Source organism: Aphelocoma coerulescens, chromosome 2 (assembly GCF_041296385.1).
Source record: "Aphelocoma coerulescens isolate FSJ_1873_10779 chromosome 2, UR_Acoe_1.0, whole genome shotgun sequence".
Classification (NCBI taxonomy): Eukaryota; Metazoa; Chordata; class Aves; order Passeriformes; family Corvidae; genus Aphelocoma; species Aphelocoma coerulescens.
In genome coordinates this window covers 26556588-26568571 of record NC_091015.1, presented here as the reverse complement: position 1 = coordinate 26568571, position 11984 = coordinate 26556588, and the positions used below count along the sequence as shown (strand labels likewise).

Genomic DNA, 11984 nt, shown 5'->3' with positions numbered 1-11984 from the left:
GCAGCTGCATGAATGTTCTGTGAGTCAGGGCAGCCACATTTCCCCAGTGCCTCACCAGTGACGGGTAATGAACACACTGAGCACTGTTGGCAAGGAAAGATCAACCACACTGCAACAGAACAGGCCTGATACATTTTATTGGCAATACTGATGTCATACTTGGGAACCACAACCCTTTGTCAGACTGTTAGTGTTAACTTGCATGACAAGTATCAGTGACCAACTGTATCTGAAATATAGTTGAAGTGCCTAGAAATAATAGGCATCTTAAAAAAAAAAGGAAAGGGAACTCATTCCATCCACTCAAGCCAACCTTTATAGATCTTACATCTTAAGCACAACTGATGTACTGTAATTGTTACGTGGACTTTAATGTAACCTCTACAGCATCACACAGACAATGCAGTTCTCTCATTATGCACATGCTTTAGGATCGTTTATTTTAATGCTTTCAAATAAATATGTTCCATGCAGCACACCGCAATAAATAAGGAGCAGCAACTTTCATATAGTACATCCATTCATAATGTAAGTCACCATGTGATACACCACATCTAAGGTCTTTGGCCCAGTCCCATACAGTGAAGCACACCACATCTGCACATAATCATATCTGGCTTCATATGGATTTAATAGGACTATGCCAGAAGGGCAATGTGAGCACAAGTTTAACCAGGGGTTCCTAGCTATTAAATACAGCTACTAAGTAGTTAAAAGGCAACAACTAAACCCATAAAGGGTTGATTTGTCTTTTCTTTCTTACTTTTCAGACAGAAATATAAAGTATGAAAATGCTCTGGATATTTTCAGCCTTGTGTAAAGCAGTGTGATTAATATGGAATGCTTTGAGCAATACTGGCATGTACACTGGCATCAAAAGCCACAGCAAGACTGACTCTGACACTGAACACTGGCGTACTCAGCGGGGGAAGCTGCTGTTCTGGCGGGCACTGCTCCTCTCCCTCTAGGCTGCGAGCTCCACCGCCCCCTCTTCTTCACTGTCGGCGCGGTTGGCGCGGATCTCCACCAAGGTCCGGGCGAAGCGCGTCCACTCATCGTTGTGTGGAACAGCCAGCTGCAGGAGAAACCAGCAGGGAATTAATGAAGACACTGGTGGTGTGGGACTGGTTCTCTCTCTGGCCCACATCTGAGGCACCTCCTTTGAGGAGAGCTCCTACCACAATCAGCATGGCCATGCATGGTGAAGCATCGAGGCATGTGCCTCACCAACCCGCGGGGGGCTGGTACCGGGAGTGTGGCCGAATTCACAAGGCACATCTGGCAGCTTCCGATTCAATACCAGCCAGATGGAGCTTTTAGTCAGTGGCAGAGCAAAAGGCTTTATCTGCTTGATTTTGTAGTGTTGCTGCAAAATCTACCCCTTGGTTAAAATATTTCAGATTTCCCAAACTAGAGCAAAGGCCTTGATCTCTACATGTACACACACACGTATGTTTCACTTTATGCACACGAGCTGGCCATTGGCAGTCAGCAAGGCTGTGCCCAAGTGTAATTGTTTGCAGGACCCAGGTCAGTGTGCACAAGGTAACAGAGCTTTTACAACACTGTGTTGAAACTATTTTCCTGAAGTTCATTAAAGCTCTAAGTAATAAAATAAATATATTGTGTTATTTTAATTACCCTCCTCTATGTTAAGGAATTCACAGTTACAGGAAATGCATTACAATGGAAATGTTATACCAACTGGATACTGCATTACTAGTCTGACTTTTTTATATCAGCATGCAAGATCCTTTTCCATTTAATAGCATTGATGTTTCTAATGAAGAGCTCTTGAACATTAGGCTTCAAGAGGGACATGTAATCTAAATAGCTGAACTTCCAGACAAAACGCTTTAGTGCTATGGCAAAATAATACTGCAGTCATTTCCAGCTGGATCCAATACTGCAATTTCTGGAAGATAATGCAAGCTGGGATTGAGATAATTAGAAAGAAAAAAAAATAACAAAACACCAAAACAAAGCAAGCACTTTTCTCAACTTTGTTTTCATTAAGCCAAATTTCAGAAAACAGCAACAAGCATCCACATGAACCATGCAAGTTTTTACTATCCTCTTGAAGTGCTGTGATCATGTCCTGCATATAATATGAAAGAATAACTGTTTCAAGACATTACACAGTGCTTGGTACTGAAAAAGGCAACTGTTTGGAAACTACAGGGCACATAATAAACTGGTGTCCACCTTAGCAAATGGATGCCTTTGGACTGAAGAATGGGTACAAACCATAGCTAATCCAGTTTGCACTACCAAGTATTCAATCTGAACTGACTTAAATCTTTTAATACACCACAAGAAGTGCCAAGCAGATGGTCAGCTAAGTATGTCCACGTGGCACTTAGTAGATCATAGGTGCCCATGAGGTGTATGGTACACTGTACTGGAAAACAGTCAAATTATTCTCCTCTACTTACATCTCATCTGGATACCCAGAACTGAAGACTAAGAAAAGCATCTGTTACGTGACCCAGCTGGGGAAACAGCTCGTGTGTGTGTCCAAGATTAACTCTTGTGGGAACTCCACACACACTGCTTCAGGTGTTAAGGAATTGGACAGGATGGACAGGAATTTGTAATACAAGATCTAAACATCTCCATATCTCACTGGTAATTATCAGTTTTTTTCAACTATTCTGTACCTAGCTCTGCCTCTGCATCCAGTATTTTGGGGGAAATCAGCGTGTTTTGTAAAGCTTCCCCTGTATTACACATGTATCAGTGACTGAGCTACAGTATGAAGGGCTGGTGTGCAAGTTCGGGGTTTTGGCTGCTGAAACACAAAATATAGTACAGTTCAGCATTAGCTGAGGCTACAGACCCCGAAGTGCAACCTGTGAAAAAGCCACCTCAGCCCACTTGATATAGGCATCACTGCAATCTCTGGGTTTTCCCTTCTTTGTCTTCCACTTCTGGCATTTTTCTCCTTCTCCCAGGAATGGAGACCAGAGTTACAAGAGTTACTCTTTTCAGACAGCTGTCTCTCATGCTCACATACACAGATGTGGATCTGGGATGGCCTATATTTGAAAGACCACTCTGTTCTTTCAAGATCCTTCAGCAGAAGGAAATGTAACACCAGGAGAGAGGTCACTGCACCAGGACCCCAGTACCTGTAGCACACGTTGGTCACAGCCACACACCTATACCACCTTCTGTATAGTAGGAAGGAGCAGTGCAGAGATCCTTCTGTCAGAGATGGAACCAAAACCAGCTGTGCAACCATCTCCCTGTTATTACTGCATCTCCTAAAACATTTCATTTCTTGTGATGTGTACAGCACTACCATTTGTCAAACTCTTGAATGAAATGATTCTCGCTGATTCCAAGTAGAAAAATCTTTAAAGTGGAGCAATATCCTAGGCAAAGGACTTTCTGAATTAAATAAAGCCTCATTTCTCCTTGTCTTCTAAAGTCTTTAACAGCATTATATTATATTAAATGACTGAAAAATAAAATATATTATTTTAAATAAAAAAATTAAATATATTTATGACATGAGGATAATTTAATTGCCTTTACTCCACAGCATGGCCACATACAAATAAAATCAAAGTCCAGGCTATTAAAACAACTTGTTACCTCAAACTTGAAGAGTGTCCCAGGAATATATGCATTACGTGCATTATTCTTAGCTGGCAGTGTTAGCAAGGTCTGGGTCATTTCTAGTTACTCAGTTTACAAAGCATTTAATGACCAAAGTCAATACCTTTAGCACAGAGGAAATAACATTCAGTGCCCACACACAACCTAATTCCTTACATCTTCATCTTATTTTACCTTATTTAATCTCATGCACCACATCATGGTTGCAACAAGGGGCCAATCCTGCTAATAGACGTTTAGTAGAATAAACCCCTCTAATATAAATTCCTCAGGGACGCAGAGGGAAACCTTGGCAATAATGAAGTCAAAGGAAAAATTGTCTTTTATTCTCCAAACCCCTTCTTTATGCAAAGGCCCCAATACTAAACCACAACAGTTATACAGCAAAAGACCACATATAAAAACAAAAGTATCCACAAACTCCAATTCAAATTCTTCTCTGGACTAATGCTCTCCTTCCAGTCATTTTCCATTCAAGTTCCTTCATCTGGGCACAGTGACTCCCACAAGTGCTGGAGACCTGGGTCTATCTGTGGGATCTCCCTCTCAGCTTCTCTGCACATGTGTTTTCTGCAAATACCAGGGCAGAGGTGGAAGAAATGAGGAGATACTCCATAGAGGAAGGACAGAGGTTTAGAGCTATCTGGGTGTTCCTCACTCATGTGGCAATTTTTCTGTCCACTTCCAGTTACTACAAAGCAGCATGTGTTGACTTCCACATCATGATGTTGATGCAGGGTAGAAATGTTCACCAAACCATAATAATTTAATATAATAACTTATTTGGGTCAGAGGGTTATTTGAATGAACTGATGCTAAGGTATGGAGCAAAACGAGAACATAAAAGCTATTAAGTGTTTTCCTCTGATCCCCTTACAATGGAAGGCAAATGCTACCCACACCTAGTTAATTGACTGAATTACTCACACTGCTTTAACATCGTGGTATGTTTAGGTTCCATCAGACAGTAATTCTAATGAGGAAAACCAGTGTTATTTAAGAAAAACGGCCACCAGGATCTTTCGGACAAGCACCCGTCCTTGCCTTGCTGATGTGTCACTATTCTACATGATTTATGCAGTACACAAACTGCATCTCAGTGCTACTACGGAGCTCTTGAACCTCCTGAAGCTTCTGTTTCTTGGGAGGTCACTCTAGTCAAGCACTTCACTTACCTGTCAGCTTTCCTGCCCTAAAACGTGCCCCGCTCTGTGCTAGGACTGACCAAGGAGATGGTTTTTGTGCATCTGGCAGGAGTGCGACAGAGCGCTCCGCCCCTGAGGCTCGCCAGGGAGCACAGGCAGCACTGGGCACGTGAACTTCCCCAAAACCAGCCTCCTCCACCTTCTCATGGAGCCAGAGACCTCCTCTGTGTGCAGACCTTCCAACCCAAACACCAGAGATTTTACAAACACAAGCTGTATTTCCTGTGTTTTCCTAGAAACTGTGCTAACAGCAACTTCACTGAACACTTCTGCTCTGAAAACTGTGACAGAACTCAGGAAAAGGAGATGCTCTGACCAGACAACTCTGGATGTTGTCCTCTGTGTCAGTTAGTGCTGGGCTCCCCCAGCAAGCAGGAAAGGAACAAAAAATCAGAGCCTGAAGACACAAATCAACACAAATTTCATTTTCAGATCATTTAACACCTTCTAGTACATTTGCTCTTTTAAGTTAAGGAAAAGGGAAAAGGGAAAAGGAAAAGGGAAAAGGGAAAAGGGAAAAGGCAAAAGGCAAAAGGCAAAAGGGAAAAGATTTTGAGACAAAACCCCCAAATCTTTGAATGTGCCTTTTAAAGGAATCTATCCAGATGGTTGAAACAAGATACTACAACATATTTCAAGACTTTTGTATATTTCCCTCCTATCCATCTTTTTTATGGCTGAGTGTTTCAGCTGAACTTGTCCAAATCCCTGTATAGCTTCAGTTTCCCTGAAAAACCACTTTCCAGCCAATGAATTATTCATTGAGGATATTTCACTTTATTTCTGGCTCCTTGCCTTCTCTGAAGCCTCTAAATCTTTGGGATGGGAGTGGACAAACTCCTCCTGCCTTCATCCCTCCAAGCTCTTGTCCATCACAATTCTCCTTTGAGGACAGTGGACTCTCCTGAGAAGGGATCAAAATGCAATTTCAGCAGCAGCAGCCACCTCCACTTTGGAGGAACCAGTGTCCTATAAGCTCAAAGGCAGCCCAGTTGTCCATGTTGAACCTGTTCCATTTGCTTTTAATGACTGTACCTCATGGGCTTACTTACCTGTCACTGAGACACTAGTTCCTAATCTGCAGCACTGATCACTGGTGAAATAATTGTGTAACCCCAGTCACCAGTTCAATATCCACTTCTTTTTTTGTCTTCACTAGAGTTCAGAAGCCTCAAAGCAAAAACAGCCATGGGAAGAACCTCCTCAGCATTGTCAGTGACTGAGAGGCTGTTGTGAAGGGGTGAGGTTTTGCCACCAGCAGAGCCTGTAACACTGCTGACCCACATGTCCCGTGGACACCGGTGTAAACGGAGACTCTGACAACAAGCAGCTACGCCATGGCTCGGAAGATCTGCCAGAATCTGTGGTGGCGGCCCTAGTGCCACACACTGCTTTCAATTAGAAGCTTGCAGACGAGCCTGCATGGTGGTCCAACATACACTCCAAGGGTGATAACGGTTCCCAGTTCAAAAATCTGTGACCCATTCGAACATTTCATAAAAACACAAAAATAAGAAAGCATTGTGCTAAGAAAAAAAGCTTGTTCTGATCTAAATTGTCAGCTTTCTATAGCTAATCATTATGCTCCAAAGGGTCAGACACTTTCTGATTAACACTCATCTTTCATTAGTTGCATTTGGGTTTGTTGCTGTTTGGAGACAAAGGGTGATCTTATTCTAGACAATTCTGTTTACTTGTCTCTGCTTCCACACAGCCATATATACCATAAAATCTTGTACCTGGCAGGGAAAATAAGAACTATATAAAAATTAATGTTCTAAAATAGCCTGTTGCTATTACAATTTTTTAGAAAGGCAAGTTAAATACTCTTTGAAGAGATAGCTAATTAAAACTTAGGAAATACTCAGACTAATCTGAGTTTGTGTAAGTCAAGCAAGTCTGGTAAACTGGTGACTAAAATCTCATACTTCACACTAAGTTGTTTCTGTATGTGGATTATCACCATTTTAATATTCTTTCAATTCAATTTAACAGCATCATCAAATAAACATAGCTTCAGGCAAACGTAGTTTTAGCTGGATTTTCTCTGAGCAAAATCTGTGTCAATCCATATTGTCTGTATCTCTAAGTGCTGAAAAGAAATCTGCTGCAAATACTTGGAGCAATGGATTAACATCTGAATGCAGTTACGACATTGTAGGTAAAAATGTGTTTCATGATGATAAACTACAACTACTTGAACTTGATGATTTCGAAGAAGTAGAACAATCACTTGGTCTCATTCTCCAGGTAAAAGACAGCACTTGCAGAACGAGGACTGCGATACAAACAATAATGAACAATCATAGTTCCACTTTAAGAACTGATCCTATCTTCTGGAGTTCAACAGATGTTTTGTCATTATTGCTGAGGTGAAAACAGATATGTAAATGTAAACATTAAATATCTTGATACACACATAAAGCAGGCAGGCACACACCTATTCTGGCCCTGGTCTTGCCCCCCCAAATCAATTACAGGCTGCCTTTGATATATTTCTCAACCTATATGGATATTTTATTTCCTGAAAAAACCTATATTTTTTCAGGCAACACCCTATGCCACACACATGGATGGAAACAAAGTGGGAGGTAATATGCAACGAAATGGCCACCAAAGTAACCAAGAGCACCCTCTGCACATAACTGGAAGTACCACTGTATTTAACTCTTGGGAGAGCCGAGCATCACTGTTAACAATGGTTGAAACCACTGGCAGGAACTCAAACCCCACATACTGCATGCAGATGATTTTAATAAGATACAGTGTTTAGACCGCAAAGGATACACTCCAGAGTAGCTCTATATATATTTGTTTACTTAATTGAAGGGGTGGAATACCATAGGCAACCTAAATACTGCATTTATTCTATGCACAGCAGTCGGTCTAGTGTCACAGACACAATATACACCACCCTTCTATGAAGTTAATTACTTAGCCCTCATCTAGATTAATGTCTGTTGTGATTTATTTCTTTGCAATTCACCAGCAGGGTCTGATTTAACTAGTGCTGCCTTAGTAAAAAAAAGACAAAATATTAGCTTATATCAAAAACCCCCAACTGAAACAAAAACTAAATCAATTTTCAGCAAACTTTGACTTTTTTCTTCTAAGGAGAACAGTAACTTCTGAATTGTTACACAGTTGATTCCAAATTATGTTTTGAATACCAAGCTAACAATGGTGTTATTTTAATAATTTATATGTAATGTGCAAAGATATGCTGTACAAAGGGCCTACATAGGAACTGAAGCATTTGAATGCCCATTAATTCTTCTCTAAACTTAGTACTCTTTGTCTGCATCAGTCATCTCGATGCCAGTCTAACAGGAGAACAAAATAAAACATAGCCCGTAAATTATACATACATGACACATAAATGCATGTTAACAGAACATTAAGAATGCAGACTGTAACACTTCAAAGATAGGAAATGTCAGAGTTAAGACTAACTCCCTCAATTTGAGCATGTTATTAATTTTGCATTATGGTACTGTCTTTAATCTTAAAAAGAAAAAAAAAAAGAAGAAAAAGTAAGAAACAACAAAACCTGTGCTAGAAGCGAAGACCAATTATGGAAAACGTCAGCCTGAAGGATTACAGCTTGATAGGGCATATGGAAAAGAAAACAAGGAAGTGGGAAGTATCTTTAATTGTAGACAATGCTACAGTTCCACCTCTAATACCAGAGTTGGCTCAGGCTCTCCTGAATTGACCACAAAGAATGATGTCCAAGCTATCAAACAGATAATGCCTCCATCAGCTAACGAATCAAGTGCTGCACTTGACATCGACTACAGAGGATAAAACATCGAGTAATCATCAGTTGTCCTGAAAGAGTTGACTGCAAATTGAAATTTCAATAACTTTTATTTCCTTAAATCACCTCTTATTTTTAAAATGCTAAGGTTGACTATAAGCTTAGAGCTTGTTCTTAAGCCCACTGAAGTGCTTTCACCAGTCATATTGGGAGGAGCCTCTCCTATGCATCTCTCTCAAGGGATACTTTCAATGGCAGACACTATTGGTCTGTAAGTCCTTGGAAACAGAAGAGATTTAATGCAATTAATCAGCAGAAAGAGCATCTGCCATGCCTGAGGAAAGCTCACACTTTTGCTTCAACAGAGGTGGTGCCCTAAGCAATGAAGTTCTTGCAGTTCCTGCCATTCCACTTCTTCTGTAATGCCATCAATTTACATGTGGGTTGAGAAAAACAGTGAGGCATGCTGCCTGCCATTCCCCTCCCATGGAGATCTCAGTCCTGTTTCAGTTGTCATTTCTCAAAATAATTGAAAATTCCTGGAATTTTTAACGTGTTTCAGGACATTTAACATTTGGAGCGAAGCGATCAGGATTCCTCCTCTACCAAATTATGTTATCAGCTGTCATTATTGCACAAGGAAGCCTAAAAATACCAAATGAACTGAACTAGAAGGTAAGGCACCCTCGACCTGTTTTTTTCCAATACCTACTATTTTTTTACTGACAACTACATTGATTGGAAGAACGGGCCCATCGCTCTCACTTGAAACACCAGAGCTTCAGCTTGTGGGGTAGCTATGCTGGCAAAGGTGCCTCCCTGGAAGTTCAGCTGTGGGAAGGACTGTTGCCTCAGGGAAGAAATAAATCATATTCAGCTCAGCTTGCTTCCCATCCAAACCAAGCTGGCCATGTCCATGCCATGGAAACCTGGCAGGACAAGAACTGTAAAGGACTTCTGCCACAGCTTTCTGGCTCTCAGTTGGCAAATGGACTCGCACCATAAGCAGCTTATAAACTGCTCAAAGATTTTAGTTTGCAGGAGAGTTGCTGCCTTCTCTGAGATTGTGTACACATCCCATTATCTGCAAGAGCTCATCCATCATGAAACAGCAGCAGGTTTTATTTTGTAGTTTTTCTTTTTTTTTTTTTTTTTCATTTCAGACAGATTCTTCCATCACTTTAGGCACTGGAGTATACATTTCACATTTAAATTAAACACAGAATATAGAATTTTAGCTGCAAAATAGGATGTATTAAGGCCCAGAGTTACCCTCAGTTGATATTTTAGGTTTAACTGTTAGTTTCCAAGTCATGAATTAAGTATTTTTTCATGTTCAAAATACAGACCCTTTTGCAAACCATAAAGATGGAAAACATAGTTAAGGATTCTCAAAATGAAAACTGCTACTGGATGTGACAGGTTCAAACCACAGAAGCCCCCTGAAAAAAATTAATTATACAAAGCAGCTCTTGTTTCAGAACTGTTTTAACACCACAATAAGTCACGGATTTCTATGAAATTTGCAAATTGCTGCACACAAACTGAGCTTAAACTAAATTTTGTACCTGGCAATTTTCCTCTTCCATACTCCCTGTTACTTAAAGCTATGGACATTTTTCAGTAACACTTCTTTTTACATCAGAAAGGGGGTAAAAAGTTTCAGAGAAAATGTCACCCTACAGACTAACTAGATAATTAAAATACATACTCTGTGACACTATTAACATGCATTGACTACAGCTGTGCTCTGCCACAGTGTTCCACGATACAGGGTTAGGATGGGGGCAGACCAGCTAAAGCTGAGACCACTGTCTCAGCTACAAGTATCATAGAAAGCCTGGACCCAGATTATCTTTTCCACTAAGCCTCTTGACAAGTTTTCAGGAGAAGCAGTAACTGAGGAGCTTGTAGTGAAGCCCCCAGCAGTGCCCATGTGGACAGAGGGGTATGTCTGATCTGGACTTCCCTTTGCTCTTTTCCTCTTGCCCTTTACAGGGCTTCCCAGCTCAGCAGGAAAATACCAGCAGGAAGACTGTCACACACAGCTCTCCCTTCTCCCCCTCCTGCAGGCTGCACTGTGCAGAAAGGGAATGATCTCTTACAGAATTCTCTTCTGCCGCTCTCATCACTCTGTTATCTGAGTGCCTTCCAATAATGCATTAAGCTACATGATTAACTCCTGTCACATGTGGCTTGTTCTCTCTGATCCTCTCTGCAGGGGGAGGATCTGGGCCTTTGCAAAGGAAAAGGAAACATAAGTCAGCTTTAAAAGTAGTGTGCAAATGAATAAAAAGGACTAGGGCCAAAGTTTTGTTGGTTGGTTGACTGGGTTTCTTAAGGTTTTTATTTCATATGATGAGGAGTTGAATAATTCTTCTAAAAGGTATTTGTGTCATATTGGAAACTCATGTCTTTTTACCCTGTGAAATTCTCTGGGGAGACAGCTAGTAAGCTGTCTCTGGAGAACTGCTGAACTATTTCATCATAAGCACGTGGAAGCTAAGAATAAAGAATCAACTGAATTTTTAGGATGACCATTTAAAACCTCCCACTCTTTCTGTCTGTTTTCACTAATACCAATTTAATTTCACTGTCTAATCAACAACAAATGAGAAAAAAAGGTACTTTCATTAAAAATCTGGTACTTCCTCCTTTAATTTTAACAAGTAACATTCAGATAGTAAAATGAAAGTGGAATTTCATGTCCATTTATCTAGAGAGAGAAACAGAAGAAACTGTTGTTGCCAAGAACAAGCAAATATCCGGGCATGGGCAGGAAAGTGACCCTATACAGCAGGTGTGACCCACTTCTGCATCACTCACAAACACATCACAAAATCCTGCTGACAGGCTCCACTTTGAGAGGATGTTTGTCCCACTGTCTCTACCCACTCTGGGACTTCAGCCTTCTGGTAGTTAAAAATATTCTTCTAATTTCTGACTCGAATACACAGCCAGCTTGCAGCCACATGCACTGGTGGCAGCGTGTCCTCAGCTCCACTGGCTCTCCTCCTCTGGCCCCAAGCACTCCTATCTCTGCAGGAACATGAAACATCTGTATTGTCACCAGGCCCACGCTTCCCTGGCCTAATCAAACCGAGTTCTTCTGTCCCTTTCTACAGGCTACTCTCCTCTCCCCAGAACCCAGATCCACATCCCTCCCTGACATGTTTCAAGAGTTCCTTTTTAAAATAAAATATTTTTTAAACAAAAGAGTAAGTGATTTTGCACTCACAGTGCAAGCAGAATATGACCTGGAAGATACAAACGGGGAAAAAAATAATAGAAGGTGGATGAGAAGCTGCTTCTTTCACAAAGGTGCAAAGAGCATTAGCAAAGTTTTGATCTTTTAAACAACATCAGTTTTATGAAGCTGCTTTGTAAGTCTGAAG

At 40.9% G+C, this 11984-nt stretch overlaps 1 protein-coding gene across 3 annotated transcripts in view; it reads right to left on the bottom strand.

The window, feature by feature from the left end:
- The window catches only part of LOC138106369 (cytoplasmic dynein 1 intermediate chain 1), a 192141-nt gene continuing 180157 nt past the window's right edge, over positions 1–11984 (bottom strand). For all 3 annotated transcript variants that reach the window (XM_069006876.1, XM_069006878.1, XM_069006877.1), the window contains exon 17: positions 1–1075. In XM_069006876.1, coding sequence (XP_068862977.1) covers positions 965–1075 — 111 coding nt within the window. In that variant the 3' untranslated portion in view covers positions 1–964. The remainder of the gene's footprint in view (positions 1076–11984) is intronic.